The sequence below is a fragment of the Eleutherodactylus coqui genome, chromosome 2, assembly GCF_035609145.1.
Source record: "Eleutherodactylus coqui strain aEleCoq1 chromosome 2, aEleCoq1.hap1, whole genome shotgun sequence".
NCBI classification, from domain to species: domain Eukaryota; kingdom Metazoa; phylum Chordata; class Amphibia; order Anura; family Eleutherodactylidae; genus Eleutherodactylus; species Eleutherodactylus coqui.
In genome coordinates this window covers 294340403-294362053 of record NC_089838.1, presented here as the reverse complement: position 1 = coordinate 294362053, position 21651 = coordinate 294340403, and the positions used below count along the sequence as shown (strand labels likewise).

Here is a 21651-nt window from a genome sequence, read left to right as displayed (position 1 = left end):
TTTTCTCTTTAGGCGTGGGACAACCCCTTTAAGGATGCGGCCTTGGCAGAACAGGCAATGGTCAGTTTCCCCATGACTTAAGCTCCCTTGCATTCATTGAACTCTTCCGCTTCACTGACGCCCCTGGAGTTGCGTTCTGAGGACCCGTCTAAAGACCATTTCCGTTACGAAGGTGAAGTTTCTATTCGACGAGGAGCAATAGTCCATGTTCGACAGTCTTATCGCGGCTTTGAAGAAAATGCTTCCAATCAAAGATTCGGAGGCCTCTCTGTCTAGAGTTTTTTTTTTTTTTCTTTTCAAGTAGCCAAGGTATTCACACGCAGCTTTTCCCATAACATGTGGAATTTGCTGAAGTTCTCACCAAAGAGTGAAACATACATGACAAACGTTTTTCTAAGTCTAAACTCTTTGACGTCATGTTTTCTTTCCCAGAAGATTTGGTTAAGAAATTATCTGCCCCTTTGGTGGACCCACCAGTCTCTCGTCAGGTGAAATGTACCACACTGCCAGTGGCCATCGCTACTTCTTTCTAGGACCAGCACAATAGAAGGCTTGAATCCTTCATGAAATCCTTGTTTGAAGCTGCAGTGTCAGCCCTCGTACCGTTTTTGCTTTCTCCTGGGTTAGCAGAGCTTCGTCGCAAAAGGCATGATAACTACACTGCGGCATCCTTTTAAGGGCTCTTTCCAAAGACTTGGCAAAGATAGCTCAGCAACTTTCCCAAGTCGAGAAGTAAATCTGCAAAGCCTCTTCTGAAGCGTTCCTCCGTCCTCTCTATGGCCAACCTCTTTCAGTGATTTGCAATCCTTTTGGACCACTTCCAGCTTGTGGCCCTACTGTTTGGGATGCCACAGCTCCCTTGCTCTTTACAAAGGTCCTTGCCTCCTTGATAGCGCTCCTTCATTCCCAGGGAATAGTGAGCTTACCCCTATCTGGACGAGATCCTGATCAAATATTAGGGCCAACATCCAGAGTCCCTGCATTGTCTTAGACACCCTCGTTCGCTTTGGCTTGATTATTGTCGCCAGATCAGTGCATCCTTCTACTTCTGCTGGTGGCTAACTTCCCCCGACGTAATATAGCATCGGTCATTCCTCCCTTTCCAGTGGAAGCTGGTGACCATGGATACCAGTGTTCAGGGCTGGGGAGGCATCTTCGGCACCTTGATACCTCAGGATCGCTGGTTAGGCTTGATGTCCTCTCACCTGATCAACATTCTGGAACTCAAGGACAACCACTTTTCACTCAATTACATGACCCAGATCCTGGGTTCGCTTACATAAATAATCAAGGCGGCACCTGAAGCACCACAGCCATATTGGAGACTTCCAAGATCCTAGAGTGGATGAAATCGCATGTACCAACACTCTCTCAGCAGTCCACATCTCACGAGTGGATAATTGAATTGTAGACCTCCTCAGCAGGAAGTGGTTAGTGCTGGGGGAGTGGTCTCTACATCATGATGTGTTCAAGGACATCTGCACCTGGTAGGACACTCTGGACGTGGGCCTAATGGCATCCAGTTTCAACCACCAGTTTCCAGCATTCATATCTTAATCTTAAGATTCCCAAGTCTTGGGTGCGGATGTGCTGGAGATACTCTGGCACCATTTCTCGTTTCCTTACGTCTTCCTGCTGACTGCATTGGTTCCCTGGCTGCTCAAGTAGGTCACGTTGGAAGGCCTTCCATTAATCCTCTTCATGTCGGACTGGCTGCACCAATCATGGAACGTTGACCTTATCACCATCTTCGGCTCTGCAGCCCAGATGTGATCTTCTTTTACAGGGCCTAGTCTGCCACACGAATTTAGCCCCTCTGCATTTGGATTCATGGATTTTGAGACCACTGCCTTAGTGGCTCATGGGTTTGCAGACCTCCTCATTTGTACTATGATCAAGGCCAAAAACCCTCCTTGTCCAATAGTCCCATATCCATTACAGGGTTTTGGCTGGTGTGAGTGTGATCATCTGCAGGCTATGCATTTTTGCTTAGCCTACATCCTCTCCTTCCTTCAAGATAGTTTAGATTTGGGGCTAAGCCTCAGCTTAAAGTGTCAGGTTTCTGCTCTCTCAATCCTCTCTCAATATCCACTGGCATCAAGGGGTGTCTCACTCTGTTCCCCACTACCATCATTCGCTAACCCCATGGAACTTGAATTTAGTTCTAGATGCATTATAATCGGCGCCCTTTGAGCCGGTGGGTGACATCTCCTTGCACCTTCTATCCAGCCTTCTTGCTACTTTAGGCCCATATCTGAGCTGGCTGCTCTCTTGCAGCTTTCCTTTTCTGATGTTTCTCCCGGAGGAGGCAGTGCTTCTTCCAGTTCCTTCCTACTCATGGTGGTATCGTCTTTCCACCTCAATGAGCAAATTGTCCTGCCTTCTTTTTGTCCGACACAGGATGAACCGGATAGAGTTTATATCATGGCTATAGAGCTTCTCCTACTGCTTATGTACAAACTGTTTTAACTTGGTGGCTGTAGGAGGAGCCAACACTCTTTTGCCTTAGTGTCCTCCACCTAGTCGCAGCAGCTATACCCATGGTCTTTGCTGTGTTCGCTAATGAACAAAACGAGAAAAAGATTTTACGATGATTAACGAAATTGTTGTTCTTTTTCAGGAATAGGTCAGGAACATTACTTGCATCGTATCCAGGCTGCACATTGTCGGGCATGTAAGGTTCTCATCCCAGATGTCCCGGAACTTTTGACGGCGCATATAACATCACCCACCCATAAAGAGAATTGCAAGGTAAAGACCAGCTAGAATATAGAGGTATATTCACACGTGTTAGGGTTGTCACAGAAGTTTCTGCGGCTGAACATTGGTTCCGTGTGTCTGAATGGTCCTGTTTCTGTAACTTGTGCCCACAGTTCAGCAAGCTCAATTCAGATGAATAGTGCCGGTCTAGAAATTTCTGCAATAATTTTGCCTCGTGTGAAAAATTTGGCACCTCTTTGGCTGTCGTTAAAGTGGAAACTGAAATCTACACCTGCCACAAGTTAGCATAGATTTGTGCAGATTTCTGCCACAAATTCTAGTACGGCCAATTCCACACAAGCGTATTTATGGATCCTTGATACGGTTGAGTGTTCCAGTCTGACTGCAGGTTTATTTACCAGAACTTGGAGCATCATAGAGATCTAGGAGTCTCTGACTTTGGGTCTGTACACCCAGGGTCCGTGCAGAACTCTCATCATTATTACTGGTGCATAAATACACCCGTAATCTGTTCTTGTGAAACTGGCCTAAATCTGTTGAGCTGTGAGACCCCACCCCTTTTCCCAATAAGTGGCAAAAGACTTTCGCAAATCCCCCTCTTATATTTGTACCTAAAAAAAAAAGGCCTTATTTAATTGAAATAATATAAAGTAACCCCCCCCCCCCCATTGTTCGTCTCACCATAGCAACACGTTCTATAAATATGAATGCTAATTTAGCACAAAATTATTGAAGGGGTTTTCTGAGCTTTAAATTAAAAAAAAAAACCAAAGAAGGTAAAAAAAGGCTGTAAAATGGAGGGAAAAAAACATACTGACCTTTCCAATGGCCCCTGTAATCCAGTGCTGTTGATCCAGTCCCCACTAGTTTGATCTCCAACACTTCTATGCTGTTCATCACTCACATCTAGTCTCCGGTGTTAGTAGGCATCTATGCATGTGACTGCTTCAGGGTTAGTGATTAGGCAAGGGGTCCTGTGAGTGCTGAATAACACTGCTGCAGTCACTAGATTATTTGGACCGGTGACATTGAATCTGGGGGGACTGTTGGAAAGATAAATGACTCTTCTCTATTTTACATCTTTTATCTGCCCCTTGTAATTTATTTAAATCTCCATGAAAACCCCTTTTAAATGTAAAAAACAGTTGAGAAGGACAAAGCACCATGTGCAGAGGGTCTGGACTGTCTTTACACTCTTTCTGCTTTTTTCATTTTGCTATGTTTTGGCCTTGTGCAAATTTATAAAAAAAAAAAAACTACCCCCCCCCTCATTATTCTGCACTCAATACCTCATAATGCAAAGTGAAAACAGGATGTTTAGAAATCTATGAAATTGGAAAAAAATAAGAAAAATTTGCATTTTGTATTGACATAAGTATTCAGGCCTTTTTGGTATGCCACTTGAAATTTTTGATAGTTTTTCTTTAAATGTTTCTACACCTGGATTGGAGTCCACTTGTGAAGAAATTTAGTTTATTGGGCATAATTTCAAAACACACACATGATGTCTGTATAAGGTCTTACAGCCCACAATGCATATCAGAGCGAAAACAAGAGATGAGGAAGAAAGAAGGTCCTGCAGAGCTCAGAGACAGGATTATGGAGGCACAGATCTGAAGAAAGCTTCAAAATATTTCTGCTGCACTGAAAGTTCCCAGGAGCCCAGCGGCCTCTATCATTCTTACATGGAAGTAATTTGAAACAACCAGGACTGTTCCTAGAGCTGCTGACCCTCCAAACTAAGTAATCGAGGAAGAAGGGCCTTCGTAAGAGCGGTGACCAAGAACCCAATGGTCACTATGAGGTCCAAAGATCCTGTGTGAAGAAGGGAGAAACCACCATCACTGCAGCCTCCACTAATCTGGGCTTTTTGGCAGAGTGGTCATAAAGAAGCCTCTCCTCCGTAAGAGATGCATGAAAGCCACTTGACGTTTGCCAAAAAGAAAAAACACTTGAAGGACTCGCAGACTGTGAAAAACAAGCTTCTCTGGTCTGATGGCACCAAGATTGAACTTTTTGGCCTCAAGTCTAAGCGATACGTATGGAGCAAACCAGGTGCCATTCATCACCTGCCCAATACCATCCCAACAGTGAAGCCTGGTGGTGGCAGCATCATGCTATGGGGTGTTATTAGCGGCTGGGACAGGGAGATCGGTCAAGGTTCGTGGAAAGCTGAATAGAGCAAAGTACGGAAATGATCTTAATTAAAACCTGATAGATCGCACAAGGGACCTCAGACTGGCCAGAAGATACACCTTCCAACAAGGCAATAACCCTAAGCGCATAGCCAGGACAGCACAGTAGGGGATTAGGGACAACTCTTAGAATGCCCTTGAGTGGCGCAGCCAGAGCCCTGACTTGTACCCAATCAAACGTCTCTGCAGAGACCTGAAAATGTCTGTCCACAGACGGCCCCCGTCCAACCTGACAGAGCTTGAGAGGACTGCAGGAAATCCCCAAATCCTGGTGTGCAAACCTTGTGGCATCATATCTGACAGGCCGTACAGGAACTTTTTAAACAGTGATTCTTCTGGTATGGAGTTATAAAGAGCCATGGGAAAATAAGTTTATTACACAGATGTAGGTGATAATTCTTGGGCTGTGCTCGGTTTAGTGTGGTAAAAACAATGTGGACAGATTCTCTTTTAACTTTAACCCTTCTGTGACATCCAATACACGTGTATATTGGCTATTGGAGCCTCTTATGTAGTGCAGAGGCTCTAATAGCTCCCTATTAACTTTAACTCCTCTGTGACCTCCAATACACATGTTTATTGCAGAAGTGCTCATGATGTGAAGGTTGCGGGTTCAATCCCCACGTGGTTCAGATAGCTGGCTCAAGGTTGACTCTACCTTTCCCAGTTGGGTAATCATTTTACCAACCTCGGAAGGATGGAAAGCTTTGGCAAACCACCCCGCAAAAACAGTCTGCCAAGAAAACGTCACATTGTGATGTCACCCGAGGAGTCCGTCATGACTCTGTGCTTGCACCAGGGGACTTTTACATTTACTTATATTGGCTATATATGGAGTGGGCTTGGGAACTGAACCCATTTAAATGCTTCGCTCTTGGCATGGCATCTGCAGTGCGTGCCCCCTTCTTCCCCTTACCCAACAAGATAGCAGGTGCTGATGTGTTGCTATGACAGCCTGGGGCCAGACTCTTTGGCTGCCATAGTTTTCTTCCTATTAAGTCCTGCCTGTGGTCCTGCAATATGCTGAATCCAAAATTATCCAAATTAAAATTTCTGTTGCCGCACTATCGATGCTCTCTGTTGTAGTTGACGGTCTTCCTGGTCACTCTCTCCCCAGTCACTGCTCTGCAGGTTTGAACGTGTTAATTTATACAAATAAGGAAGATGGAACAATACCTCTGCACGCCACTTATTGGATGGCAGCATTCCTTCAAATCAATGTGTGACTCATTAACAAATCTGTAAAACAATGATTGGGAAAAGGAAACCAAGCCAGTAAACCATAAACAGACAGCTGTTCTGGGGTGATTGTCCCTAATCAGTGTGCAGTAGGCTTCTGGTTTGGCTGGTGAGAGGCCTGTGAACTTGGATCAAGAGGGGTGTCACCTCTCCTCAAGGACAGCACCCAGAAAGGGTGTGGAGACACCTAGGGGGTCGAATAGAGAAGTTTAAGGAATGTCATCCAAGGCGAAGGAGTTTGAACATTATCGGAAAAAGGATCAATTAAAGTGCTCATTCGACATCCTAACTGAAGAGCTGAAGCCTCAAGTTCCAACAAAATGCAGAGCACTGCTGCTTGAGAATGCACGTCCGTCCGTCTGTCCGCACACCGCTGCCCATACCGTTGATGCTCTCCAAAAACTTTGTATTGCGGTGTTAAAGCATTCCCCCTAGTCCTGATCTTGCCCCAGGAGACAGTTTGGTACCCTGAAAGAAGCCCTAAGAGGACAAAGTTTCAGGTCTGCAGAGGTGAAGACAGCGATGCATTCGTGGCTCTCAGCTCAGCCTGAAACATTTTTAATGAAGGAATACGAAAAATTGAGTAGATTATGTAGAAAAATAATGTATTTGTCTTTTCTGAAAGTTGATTAAAATAAACTTTACAGCCAGAGTGCCGAATAATTTTTAACTCTCCATCATATTAAAGCATATTGTATAAGCAATCAAACAGCCGCTAGTTCAAGTCCAATATGGAGACTAAAAAGTAAAATTCTAAACATTTTTTTTAATTATTAAAAATAAAATCGTAAAAGTAAAAAAAAATTTAAAAAAATCAAATTTTTTAAAGCGTTTAAAAGAAAGGATCCCCCTTAAAATACACATCTGTTATCACAGTGTCTTCAAAAGTCCAAACTCTTAAAATAATGCATTATTTATCTTGTCAACTTCGTAATGAAAAAAGTGTTGCAAAATCTTGGAATTTTCATTTTTTTTCCCAAAAAAAGAGATCAAAAAGTCATGTGAACCCCAAAATGGTACCAATAAAAACAGGCTCTCACAACTCTATTGACATAAAAAATGTTTCGGAATTTTCTTTAAGAAATGTTATTTTTTAAAAGTACGAAGTACAACTAAACTCTTATGAACTTGTTATCACGGTAAGGGCGGGCTCACATCTGTGCAGGAATTCCACTTTCCTGCTCTGTTCAGGAAGAGGAAGGGGAAATCCCCGCCGCCGAACGACTCAGTTTCTGGGGGGAACTGAACGTTGCTGAGCGGACCCCATTGACTATAATGGGGTCCGCCTGCTTTCTGCCCAGCTGGCCTTTTTTGGACAGAAGAAAAAGGTGTGTGTGTGTGTGTGTGTGTGTGTGTGTGTGTGTGTGTGTGTGTGTGTGTGTGTGTGTGTGTGTCTGTGTGTGTGTCTGTGTGTTCGTTCCAACCCAGATGTCAAACCAGCATAATTGTGCTGACCCAAAAAAGAGTTATATCATTTTTTTTAAAGTGGAGAGAAACAAACAAATTTAAAAAAAAACTAATTCCCCAACAGGTTCATTGAGCCTCTTGGGGTATTTTGTGTAGATGTTTGTTTTTCCTTTGTTACCTCCTAGGGGGTGATGTTGTGCCGGGGGTTTTACTTAGAGACAGGCATAGAATCCCGCTCCCAGCACTAACTGATTTTCCTAAATGTTGTGCCTTTTATGTATCTCCACCAGACTACATTCAGGACCATAAAGATCAACAGCTATGCAATAGCAAAAGAACTCTTCCTGGATGAAAAAATTTTGCAAATTTTGAAAAAATACCTCCAGGTGAGTGACGGACTTATCCAGCTGGAGTTGCTGCTGTATACAGTCCTGGAGTTCATGTCAGACTGGGGTGCATAGGGCCTACCAGTAGAATTGACAATGGGGTTCACACTACATCTACTGCTAATATTACTTGCTCATTTTTAGATCTTCAAGCCTTGAGTATATTTAATCACTTTTTTGCATTGATGTAGCCACCATTTTTTTGGGGGGAAAAAGGGATTGTTTTTTGAATTATTATTTTTTTTCAGTGCCAGATGTGGGCAGGAGGCAGGTTTTGCCGCCTCTCAGGGTTGGTTATGGGTACCATGGGCTCCGGACTGTTTGGAAAGTAAAGTCTCAGAATTTCACAGTCTTTCTCCACACAACTTAAATACATCGCTGTAGTGCATAGAGACATGAATAGAAATAATGCAATTTCATAAATACTGTACTAGGACCAAGCTTTGCACCGATATGATAACAGACCCAACACCAATAGTAATAGAACCATGGTCAATACTAAGATTCACTAACAGAACCAAGCTCAATGTTCCCCGAAGTGCTGAGTGGTTGTAAAAACGTTATAATTTTGAGTGTACTGTATTTAGTATTTTTTATTTGTGTGTTTTGAGATGTCCTGGAAGTCTCCGGGGTATTTTTTGCCCCCTCTATTGTGAATACCTTTCAGTTTTTGAACCATAAAGAGGAACAACTTTTAGCAGCATGGCAATGTTTTCCTCATTAGGTCATGCCCTTTTTACACCGTGTCCTTTGTGTCCTCTCACAATAATAGTGCCTGTTAGTAACCATCTTGCAGTAACCGTGCTTCTCACTGACCCAATTACAGTGATAGTATACCTCTAAATAATGGTAGATAGCAGTTCTACACACTGATAGTGATTACAGTGCAGTTACTGCCAGTGATCACTGGGGATGTTTCCTCTGATTGGTGATGTCCGTTTTTGTTTTTCTTCTCTCTAGTCCCAGACCACCATGAAGACTTCTTCCATCCACTAGTGATCTCTGCACACTCTCCCCATTCTGTCACTACACCTAATGCCTTTCTCGGTAACCACCCAGAAAGTAATGGTGACCTCTCCCCTTTATAATAGCCCCACCTCTTACTGCTTAGCCTGCACTTCCACCACCAGGCCTTGGCAACACTAATTCCTTCAATAAGCAGTAGAGCCATCATCATCACACTTACAGGGCTGCCTAATAGTGTTCTCCATACACATCATAGCTTGACTTTTTTCTCCAGATGCTACTTTCATTACTGTACATCTGGAGCCAGGGGAAGGAGTCGAGCTATGCCGCATGGGCACACAATCGGGCCGTCCTATGAGTATGAAAAGTGTTATGAAGATGAAAGGCGTTAGTGGAGTAGGGGCCTGGTGGTTGTCTTTACAGCCTGAAGTAAGTCAGGACATGCTGGAAGGTATAGTTCCACAAAATGGCGTACTACAGAGCACTCAGTGGGCTACCTGTAATCCATGATTTGCAGACCTGATAGGTCCTAATAAGTAAGAAAACTTCCCAGTAATACGAAGTAAGCTGCAGATTTCAATGAATAACCGGATCATAGCTGGAAACTTACAGGCCTTGTATTGTCTTTACAGAAACAGAAACCCATTAAGGAAATAGTAGCCTGTTTATCGCAGGTTAACAGCACAGATGTCCTAGTCGCTGAGGAAGATGATGATAGTAGTGATGAAGATGGCATTGCTGATCCAGTGGTTCCTTGTGACCGTAATGAAGACTCCATTGCTGAGGCCAAGGCTGATCCAGAGGTTCCTGGTAACCATAATGAAGGCTCCATTGCTGAGGCCAAGGCTCATCCAGAGGTTCCTGCTACCCATAATGAAGGCTCCATTACTGAGGCCAAGGCTGATCCAGAGGTTCCTGGTAACCATAATGAAGGCTCCATTGCTGAGGCCAAGGCTCATCCAGAGGTTCCTGCTACCCATAAAGAACACGCCGTTGCTGATGCCAAGGCTCATCCAGAGGTTCCTGGTAATCGTAATGAAGACGTCATTGGGGTTGAGAAGGTTGATGCAAAGGTTCCTGTTATCCATAAACAAGGTCCTGCTCACGAGAACAAAGGTAATAAGGTGCTTTTTGCCTGATGAACCAGAGATTTGCTCCAATAGACGAGGGCCAATTCATGAGATCGGCTCTTGTCTACCTAGCCTTGATACAGAATGATTCAGACTCTCTGTGGGATGAAGAGTTGTTAATGTGATCATTCGTCCCCCATAGAGAATCATTACTGTCAGCGGTACATTCTCCAGTCACACAGGAAGATTTGCAGCCGACAGCGATCATTAAAATTTTTTTTCAGCTGCACAAAAGATGCGGTCAGCCAACAAAGAAGAATTTGCTCATTGGTTGCCTGATCAAGCGCAGCTTAAAGGGGTTGTCCCGCGCCGAAACGGGTTTTTGTTTTTTTTTAACCCCCCCCCCCCGTTCGGCGCGAGACAACCCCGATGCAGGGGTTAAAAAAACAACCCGCACAGCGCTTACCTGAATCCCGGCGGTCCGGCGTCTTCATACTTACCTGCTGAAGATGGCCGCCGGGATCCTCTGTCTCCGTGGACCGCAGGGCTTCTGTGCGGTCCATTGCCGATTCCAGCCTCCTGATTGGCTGGAATCGGCACGTGACGGGGCGGAGCTACACGGAGCCCCATTGAGAAGATAAGAAGACCCGGACTGCGCAAGCGCGGCTAATTTGGCCATCGGAGGGCGAAAATTAGTCGGCTCCATGGGAACGAGGACGCCAGGAACGGAGCAGGTAAGTAAAAAACTTTTTATAACTTCTGTATGGCTCATAATTAATGCACAATGTACATTACAAAGTGCATTAATATGGCCATACAGAAGTGTATAGACCCACTTGCTGCCGCGGGACAACCCCTTTAACACACGCCAATAATAATGACAGAACCCCTTTAATTGGTTATCTGAAGACCAGTGATCACGTGGCCCTGGTGTTGGTGACGTCATTGCTGACTCCCTGCACTTGGAAGTGAAGACAAATGGAGACCAGGAGCTACAGGGAAGGAGCGTGTGACTTTTGGAAGGTTTGAACAGTATGGCTGCCTGCACACGGGCAGATTTGCATTGCGGAGTCGGCGGTGGGCATCCGCCTCCAGACTCCGCAGCAAATACTGCCCCATAGCATGCTTTGGAAATCCATTTGTGCCTACTGCGCAAGCGCGACGGAGTGCCGGCCGGCACACCCGTAGTGCAGAAAGAGGACGCTGGAGAAGTACACAGGGATCACCGGCCGGGACCGGGTTGAATTCCGTGGCAGGAATCCCGCATGCGGGGTCCGACTCGCCCATGTGCAGGCGGCCTATATTGAGCAGCTTTAAAAATAAATACATTGACCCTGCATAACTTTAAGGAAATCCCATTCAGCACTGGTATACTGGGACAGTTGAAGAGGAGGAGCAAAAGGCCATTTACACGTTACGATTGTCGCGCAAAATCCATTCAAATTAACGAAAATGCGTGATAATAGTTACGTCTAAATGCAAAGCCATCGTGCACTATTCATTTTTGTTGTACTTGTTCATTTTCAACCAGCATAAAAATCATCGCTTATTCGCACATTTCTTTTTGAGTTTCAAATTTCCCTGCTCAGGGTTTCGCGAACAATTGGCAGTGACATTTCCCCCTTTCGTGCGCTCATCTAGAAGACATTTGTCCCATGTAAACGTAGCGTTGGGGGCCGCTGAGGCCCTGTGATGTCCCTTATCTCTTAGGGTCCTATTACACGGGACGACTGTCATTGAACTACGGCGTAGCAGGCCAGAGATCGCTCTGTCCGCCTGTCCGCCTCTGATCACACTAAACAGACCTTTGTTCACACAAGCCGATCATCATTTGATTTTAATGCCTATAGAAACTGAACAATGAAGGAATTATTGTTCGCCGTCCAGTCACTGCTGGCATTTACACTGAACGATTATTGTTCAGGTTCCCGCGATCCAGTGAGATTCTGAAAAGGGCCGTTACTGTATACAACTTTCATCTGGAGCAAGGAATGCCCTTTACAGTTGGTTTGAGCCCAATTGCCCCCAGCAAGATGGCCGCCTTGTAAAAGTGTGCAAACATGCTTCATGCGCTAATGTTTCAGAGTCGTATAAATGGGTCATTTTAAATAGAAGCCGGGCCACTCATCATCTGATTGCTGCATTTGGCCATTTGTTTTCTCTGTAGTAGCTATTAGGGAAAGGTACCATTAAATGCCAGCTATACAAATGAGTGGCTAATCATGGGATGCATGGGCACGCCATGTCTGCCAGAACAGGAGCTGCTCTTACATACCAGCTCTCTGTAATGGCACATCAAGGGGAATCTGAGTGAGAACCTCCCTTTATGTGGTTTCCACATGCTATACAAAAGGGTTATTTTGAGAATGTAGTGCTCCAGAAATGATTAGTGGGAGAAGCCGACTTGATCACGAGTGAGGGGGGTGATGGTTATATGACATGACGCTATGTGTCAGAAAAGCCCAGGAAGTGGAAAGAAGCGGAGGTCTGTAGTGTCACGCCATGGCTTTTTGATGAATGATGGAGGATTTGATTAAATCTGTGAGGGACCTTGTGGGAGCAGAGAAGATGGCAGAAAGGTTACAGGCCTGGCGGGGTGAGATCCATGGCCGTTTTCTGGCCCCAAGACTAAGACTACTGGAGTGCCTCAGCCCCAGTCCTGTCAGGAGAGCTCGATGCCGTAGTGTCTTTGTATTACAGGCAGGATGACCAAGTGGAGCTGTGGCCAGGAAAGTTGGTGCCCAGGGTGCCAGGAAGGATACACAGCCGGAGAAACAGTAGGGGAGGCAATGGTTGGCATTTTGGCAGTTCCATGGTCATGATAGAAGAAGGCAAGATGGGAGTGGCAAAAGAACCAGAACCAGGATGATCCACTGTGATCATGAAGTCCGAAGGGTGTTACCAGTGGTTCCTAATGAGCCCTTGCAGAAGGGAAAGTGCCCCTAATTCGGTCTCTATTCACAGAACGACTATTGCTTGTGTGTGGAAGTACAGGAGTGATAGTCTGTGGGATGGTTGTCTGATACTTATGTGCCCGACAGTTGTCTCATGTAAAGTTACCTCTGGACGGTCTAAGATGGATCAAGAGAAAGGGAAGATGATGGAGTTTGGGGCTATAGACAGCAAAGAAATATGTCTGGTGTATGCAGCGGGGAGATATCAACACATACAGCCCAGTAATTATGGCAGGTCGTGGCTGGTGCATGTAGATGGATCACTGTTGATGAGATTCCAGTTGTTCTCGATAATGAGATGTAGCTGTGAAAATTGGGGATAAATGAGCTTGAATATGGCGCACATTCTTTTAGCGTAGGGACACCACTGAAACATCTCGGTTGCAGTTGAGAGGATAATTACCTCATATGATCTAGACTCTATGCTTCTCTTAATACATCCCAGAATTGTGTTTGCCTTGTTTGCTGCTGCATCACACTGTTGACTCATGTTCAGTCTGTGATCTATTAGTATACCCAAGTATTTTTCACATGTGCTGCTTAGCCAAATTCCTCCCATTCTATATGTGCTTTTTTACATTTTTTACATAGGACTTTGTATTTCTCCTTGTTAAATACCATTCTGTTAGTCAATGCCTTTGTATGGGAGCTGCCCAACTTTCCCCTAATAGATGATGTTGCATAAAGGAAGAACGGGACGTTGAATTGTAATGTCTGATCCTTTTGTTCTCTGGGAGATAAGTCAGCACCAGAGCTGTGTGGCTGCGGCTTGACTCCCTAAACACCGAAACTTCATGTGTATGGGGAAAACTGCTGTCATTCATCTGAGCACCTTAATACATGGATGTCCTGAGTCCACCATAGAGGAGGGTCTTGTCCGAATGCCCTAATAGGGTTTCAGCAATTAATCATACAGATGTATAGAAGCAAGTAAGGGTGCTTTTACATAGGAATGACCATTGCTAGTGAATGGAGGCAAAGCTGGTCGGGGATCATTGTGGCCTGCCAGCCTCTGTCTATGAACGACTGCCTGTTTACTGTGAATGAACGACCGCCTGTTTACATGGGCAGATCTGTCATTTAGTTTATATGCATGCTGAACAACAAACAAATTTATTGTTCCGTCAGGTGTGCGGTCAAAGTGGATGATAATCATTCAGATTCTCGCTGATAGCAGGAATTTGATTGATTTCTTGGTGTAAAAGGGCCCTAACAGTGTATGTATTTGTTTGCTATTTATTGCAATATCGTCTTTATCCTCTCTTTCTTATTTATCTCCTTTTCTTGTTGTTGTTTGTTTTTTTTTTTTTTTATATAGGTCATCCAGGTTCTAATGTTCCCTGTCCACCGATGAACATCCCTAAAAATATGCCAAGCAGCAGTATGGTGAACCCCCAACTGATTCCAAGATTTAAGATGACTGGTCCTTATTTTCCAACTTATAACAGGTAGCCTATTACAACTGAGCTTTCTTTTCAATCTATCCACTTTTCTAGAAGTGGTTTTCTCTATGGACTCCCAATCGTGTCTCCTCATCCAAGTCCATTAATAAAGTTTAAATTGTTTGTGATGTGGGAGCAAGTCTTAGGCACGGTATTCTTTATCCCCCCAAATTTGCCATCCCTTTGATCTCAGTACATATTTCCAACAGAAAAAATGCGCGAAGAACGCGAACATGTTCAAAAATGTACAAACTTTAGTATATTCTCACTAAAGTATAATTACAAAGAGAAAACGCAGAGTGACAATGACATCATTCCAGACTACATGTAGTACTGAAAATATCAGATCAAAAGAAGACCACAACTATTGTATGTACCGTCGGAGTCCCAAAAAAGTGCAGTTGTGTATTGAAGAGCATTAAACGGAAAAAGGAATGCTTATAGGGGTATTCCCAAGATAAAGAAGTCACCCCCGCTGATTGTGGAAATGGGGGTCCTGCAGCAAAGACAAGATGGAATAGCGCAGCTATCGTGCATGCCTGGTGATGCTCCATTCAGTTCCCGTGGGGCTGACGGAAATAGCCAAGCGCTTGTACTCGGCTCCTTACATCAGCTCCAGGGAAATGAAGCAGTTCCGCGCATGTGCGACTGCCCTTTTTTCAGTCTGACATCCCTGATAGTTGGTGCAGCAAGTCCGTAATGATAAGAAGAGGGTGACACAGAACCCCATTCTCAGGACTGGTGGGGGTCTCAGAGCTGAGCCCCCACTGATAGTTTTGATCACCTATCTTGAGAAGAACCCTTTTAACTCATGTGGATAGATGTCACAGATTGATGTCCTCCCAGATGCTTGTTTTGCCCCCAGTAGCCTTTGGGATTGCTGGCATATACTGTGAAGCCACTATTGAAATGCCACCTAGCCAGACTGCTACATCTCTCCACATGTATTAATAATCAAGTGATTGATTGTCACATGATGTAGAACCAAGAAGCACGATTTTGACACACACTCCGAACCCACACACTAATAATTCTGCACTCGGTAATCAATTTAACATACTGATATTTTCAGTAATGCATGTAGTGATTATACTACTTATGAGTTTGGAATGGTGTGATTGTCATTTGGTTTTCTGACCACGGACAGGATACGGATCCCCAACACACAACAGGACTATAAGATCCCAGGAATATTCACATGTTCCACGTCTGATGTTGTGTACCTGATCCTGTGCAGTAAATGTCGTGTTGGGGGCCTTTTATGCTGGAGAAACATGTAAGGAGAATTTGCATGTTTACTAAGGAGAAGACAATCAGATCTCATGTAGGAAGCATGGGCCCCTGGGAGAAATACAAATCACACCAGCCTCTTGTGGTATCAAATGATTTCTAATTTATTCAAAGGTGCATGTGGTTTATATACCATAAATGACATCACAGGAAAAGTATCTACCTCCAAGAATAATTAGAATACATGATGGGCTACAACTAAAATGTTTAACATAAGTTACACCTGGCTTACCTTTTAAGGTGTAACTATAATATACAGCGAAACCCTATGATTTCACTGGTAAGGAATGCAAGGGAGGGGTTCTGAGGGACCATCTTATCTTCTGTCTTACCTCCTACTACTCTCTGGTATATAGAAATGATTTCACTAAACCCCTTCACTACTTATACCAGCAGCATGCTGTATCTTCCTAGTCTACAATTTAATAGCAAAAACAATGAACTGATACATTGATCTACAATTTTCTTAAGAAAACAGGAAAAGAAACTTAAAGCAACGATGAAATCTCATCGCCACTCGATTAAGCAGAAAAAGAGAGAATTACCTGTGGCCGAGCATTTCTCTAGTCACGGACACAACATAGAAGATATGAAAGTTATCATACTGTAAGGCAATTTCAAGTCACAAAGCCATAGAAGAATTTGGGAATCTAACCCTCAATTAAAAGTAGTTATGAATTTAAACTCTTTACGAGGATTCATGCGTGAGTGGGAAGTAGGAAACCTCTAGAGCACAGCTAACACTGCTGGCCTGGTTACTCCCACCCCCACCCAACACCATATAACCTTTTTATTGCAAATGATTCACATCCATGTCTGTCCCTTGTCATAAGTATGTGTGTATAAATATGCATGTCTCTTCGGATCCATTCCATTAGGCTTTGCTGAAGGACTCTGAGGAAGTCCGAAAGTTCGCATAAAATAATGTATTTTTGTTAGCCATCAAAAGGTATCATATCTCCAAGATTACTTGGTTTCTCTTGCTGGGAACAATCACATTTTGTATAAGAAAGTTTTACATTTTTGAGTATGTTGGCATTCCTTGCATATGTTGTATGCATTGGTAATATGTAGCTTGGTCCTGTCCATACATTTAATGGACAGTAGACCCTCAATATCTGTAGCTTTGGTGCATGATGGGGGTCTTGTCTCGCTACAATTTTGAATATATCTGATCTCAGTAAATGTATAATGTGTCATCAGCTCTTTCTCTCCAGGTTTCGAGTCCAAAATGACTTTCAGTTTGCTGAGAATTTTGACTTGGATGAAGATGCCTTTTTGGTAGGATCGTATAGCCTGGACTTTACTAAGGTAACAGGGCTCATTCCTTTCTTGTCGTAGTTGCATTGTTAGACCTGTAAATGGCTTCCCTCGCTAACTTTTAAAATTTAAACACTTTGGCACTTACAGCATATAGTGCATGGGAACAGTTTCAAGCATGCATTGGGCCCCTGAAAGTCTCAAGTTACAGGCGGGAGTAACAGGCATGTTCAGAAAGCAGCATACTGCAGGTTGCCAGCCAACAGGGGGAAAGTTAAAAGGGTTTTTCGATGAGCAACGTTTGCCACCTATTCAGCTGGAACCTCCACTGATCACGTGAATGGGAGTTGTATGTCTCCCATATGAATGCAGCGGCAGTCGAGCGTGCATACTACCAACTCTATAGACCTAACGAAGATAGGGGAGTACAGCCATAGGGGCCTCTAGTGGCTCGAATCAATTACAATAGTAAGACTCTCACTTTGGATGGGTTTCCTCTGTGGCTGGGTTGGGTATATTTCTTATTTTTACTTCTTGGAAGATATCACAAACATTAAATATAAACTTACATCTCAGATCCCTGCCGATTTCGAGCCGATTCTAGTGAATGGCACTGTGTTGTAGTTTTTTGTGCAACAGGTGATTGGTAAGCAAACTGTGCAGGGAAAAACTTTTAAGGAGCTGCATTGCTAAACTATTCTGAGGGTTAATATTGGTCCTGGTAGTGGCTATTTGACAGTTTGCAGCATTTTACTGAAACGGTCTTGTAGAAATCCTGTAGAGAACGCTGGGTTAGCCCTTTTCTGATTTGTTCAATTTTTGGGTTATGGGTGGGCTCTACCGCAGACAAGGCAGAGTGGGGGGAAGCTCCTGTTGCAGCCAGACATTGGACAGTGAGCCAGGATGACATGACTAATCACCTAGTATAAATGAAGTGGTCTTTTTTATATTTCGTAATTTTAATTGAAATGTTAGACAAAATATTTGCAGCCGATAAGAAATTATACAAGATTATTATTAATTATCTTTATTTGTATAGCGCCAACTTATTCCGCAGCACTTTCAAGCACGTGAGAACACAGACAATACGACAATTACATGTGGAAATCAGTTATTAGGGACTAAACTGGGTGGGGCAGTAAGGAGGTGCAGGGCTAGAGGTTAAAGCGATAGGCAGGGTGGAAGGTGTGGGATGGGCAGAGGAACAAGGTCAGGAGACTTAGTATGACTCCCTGAAGAGGTGCGTTTTGAGGGCGTGTCTGAAACTTCATGCATTGGGGATTGTCCGAATACCTTGGGGTAGAGCATTCCAGAGGATCGTTGCTGCTCTGGGGAAGTCCTGTAGGCGAGCATGTGAGGTTCGTAGCCTGTTTCCCTGAAAATAAGACCTGGCCCAAGCAGGATTTTTGAGGATGCAGAATTCTTTTTCAGTTTTTTTTGAGGATGCTTGACCTATAAGCCCTATTCTAAAATTGAACCCTAGCCACAGTTAATAAAAAGACACTATAAATAGTCTCCAGGCAGCTATACATGAAAAAAGTAAAATCTATTGGAGTAAAAATTAATATAAGACACGGTCTTATTTTCGGGGGAACAGGGTCTTACAGGGGTGTTTTATTCTTAGTGTATTAGCGGATCGGAGTGAGCAGGCTTGGTGGTGTACGAACAGGAGGGAGGCGATGTACAGTGGTGCGGCACCACAGAGAGCTTTGTCAGAGAGGGGGAAGAGTTTAAAATTCATTCTGCAGTGGATGGGCAGCCAATGCAGTGACTGGCATAGTGCAGAGGTGTCTGAGTAACAGCTGGGTAGAAAAATGAGCCTAGCTGCCACATTTAGTATGATTTGAGAGGGAAGAGTCTGGTGTGGGGAAGGCCGATGAACAGCGAGTTGCAGTAGTCTACTCGGAAGTAGATGAGGGCGACCACGAGTATCTTTAGCATGTCCGTGGTTAGAAATATTGCTAAAATCCGTCTGTTTCTGAGGTGCATGTGGCATGTTTGGGCCAGAGATTGGATGTGGGGTGTAAAAGAGAGGGCAGAGTCCAGTCTGACCCCCCCCCCCCCAAGGCAGCGGGCGTGCTGTCTGAGGGTTATGGTGGTGCTAGATACTGATATAGAGATGTTGAGGGCAGGTCGGTTGGAAGGCGGAAAGACGAGAAGGTCAGTTTTAGAGAGGTTAAGTTTGAGAAAGAGGGAGGACATGGTGTTAGAGACAGCGGACAGACAGTCGGTGATATTTTGGAGGAAGAGTGCAGAGATGTCAAGGGAAGAGGTGTATAGTTGGGTGTCATCAGTATAAAGATGGTATTGGAGACTGAATTTGCGGATGGTTTGTCCAATTAGGGCTGTGTAGATAGAGAAGGGGACCAAGGACCGAGCCCTGGGGGACCCCAACAGTAAGAGGAAGTGGAGAGGAGATAGAGCCAGTGAAGGAGACGCTGAAGGAGCGGTCAGAGAGGAAGGAGGAGAACCAGGAGAGAGCAGTGTCTTTTAGGCAGATAGAGCGTAGCATAGTGAGGAGGAGGTTATGGTCGACTGTGTTAAATGCAGCAGAGAAGTCAGAGAGAGAGAGAATCAGGCTGAACTATAATTAGATGGACAATGTCTTCTTTCAGCCTAACATACTGTGTTATGTTCTAAAATGGGTTAATACACATCAGATCTCTCTTCTGTGTCATAGTAGTGAGGTTTTGTGACTGGAGCACCCACCTCTGACATCCATCTGCTATAATAGAGCCCATGAACAATGATTATCTTCAAAGACAACCCTTTTTATACATGAGGATGAAGCTTAAAGACGGTGTGACATGTCTGCTGACCATATATATTTGTATCATTTTCCTTTCATCCTTTAGAATAAAGGACCGACCTACATATATCACGCAAAGCAGAAAGGCATGCCTCCTTTACTACATCAGGGTGGTAAAAAGAAGAATAAAGGTACAATTGGGAGATATATAAAAAAAATTGCAAAGGAAAATTGGAGAGAATTGCTCATAGCATACTGAAGTATTGCAGTATATTGTGACCTGCAATCAGACAGTTGTTAAGCCAAGTTCCCAATGGAGATTAAAAAAAGAGAAATAAAAATAATGGGTTTTTTTTTGGTTATAAAAGCATAAAAATGTTTAAATGTTTAAAAAAACAAATTCTAGGGGGCTACGAAAATTATAGGAGAACGCATGCAATCAGTTTACGGTCATCTGTAAAAGTGTGCACCTGGTGAATGCAGAGTAACATGGAAGGAAAGCACTGTGCACTTGGTTACTGATCAGATCCACCAAGAGATGCCACTTTGGAAGCCACCAGACCACGTCTTGGTCCCTCAAGGATAATGAAAAGAGTCAGAATGCCTGAAAGAGGCCGTCTGAGAAAGGTAGATCTGTAAGGCACTTATTAGATCTGGTTTGTGGAGAGCGCATTCTCTGAGATGAGCTGCGGAGGGACAGAATGAAGGCAAGACAATGTCCTCATTGAGGTGAAATGCCAACACCACCTTAGGAAGGAGGGGACAGCACCACAGGGTCTAGTGTGTGGCTACTGAAGCCGCTGATGCATGAGCTAAGAGTCTGTCCGTTTCCAAGGAGGCTTTGCAGATAAACTGGGCTATCTAAAGCGCAATGTCTGCTTTTTTTCCAGAGCAGAGCTGGAAAGAATACCTCTGCATAGTTGTTTCGCCCATTCAGTAGAGGTCCTGCTGACCTAGGTGGAGGCGAAAACCAGCCTGAGTGCCGAACTCATTGCCTTAATGAAAGTTTTGGCTAGTGAGTCCTGTCACTGGGGTCTTGAAAAGAAGCAGTGTCTGCCATAGGGAGGGTGGTGTGTTTCACCAAACAGTACACTGGGATAGACCACTGGTAAAGACGACCAGTTTTTCACTAAGTTGTCCGGAAAACGATGCATGAAATCCAGACGCTTTGGATTGGTAAAGCGTTTGTCTGGAATATTCCATTTTCTAGTCAAGGTGTTATCAAACACTCTGGTCTGTGACCTGAAGAGTATTCCTCACTGTGAATATTAGGCTATGCACCACATTGGAGAGTTCAGGAACTTGTTCTACATCCACATCAGAATCAGACGGAGACTCGGACAGTTCACCTTCTCAGTGACTATTTTCTCTGGAGGGAGGTTCTGAGTGCATTTCAGGAAGGACTTGGTGAGATGATAATGCAGGGGATCTAGATGATTGCCTTGAAAGAGAAGGCCTAGTTCTCTTTCGTCAGAAATGTTTTGGAGCAGTTTACGGGTAGAACGGTCCAGCTTTTCTGGAGTTGCGGTAGACACCCTAGTAATGTCCCAGACTGCCTGTGGTAGGGTGTCCACATTCTGGTTCGGCAGTCTCTGGGGGCTGGATGGGAGTGTTGCCAGTAGTGTGTATTTATAGCTGCCTGCCGGCCACATGTAAGTTTATGTTGCAGCAAGAGCATGCATAGTATGTGACTCTAGTTGGACCCTGCCTGGAGTCCTCCACTCTGGAGTCAAATATGGCACTAAAAGCCGTGGGCAGTATTTAATAGAATAATACTGTATAGGTCTACTGCAAGTGGGTACTGCAGGAGTGGCAAATAGAGCAGGGGAACTAGCCACCAAGCAGAGCTTACCAAGTTCGGAGTAGATCTGAGAAGCAATTGACCCAAGAATCCTTGTTGGATGGTCTGAAGCCTTCTATGAGAAGAGAAGTCCTGGAATCTATAGACTTCTAGACTGGTAGAGTTGGAAGG

At 44.2% G+C, this 21651-nt stretch overlaps 1 protein-coding gene across 38 annotated transcripts in view; it reads left to right on the top strand.

The window, feature by feature from the left end:
- Positions 1–21651, top strand: part of LOC136612721 (uncharacterized) — a 107153-nt gene that overhangs the window by 20389 nt on the left and 65113 nt on the right. For all 38 annotated transcript variants that reach the window (XM_066593287.1, XM_066593286.1, XM_066593285.1 and 35 more), the window contains 6 exons: positions 2621–2751; positions 7853–7948; positions 9547–10030; positions 14257–14386; positions 16888–16981; positions 19786–19870. In XM_066593287.1, coding sequence (XP_066449384.1) covers positions 2621–2751; positions 7853–7948; positions 9547–10030; positions 14257–14386; positions 16888–16981; positions 19786–19870 — 1020 coding nt within the window. The remainder of the gene's footprint in view (positions 1–2620; positions 2752–7852; positions 7949–9546; positions 10031–14256; positions 14387–16887; positions 16982–19785; positions 19871–21651) is intronic.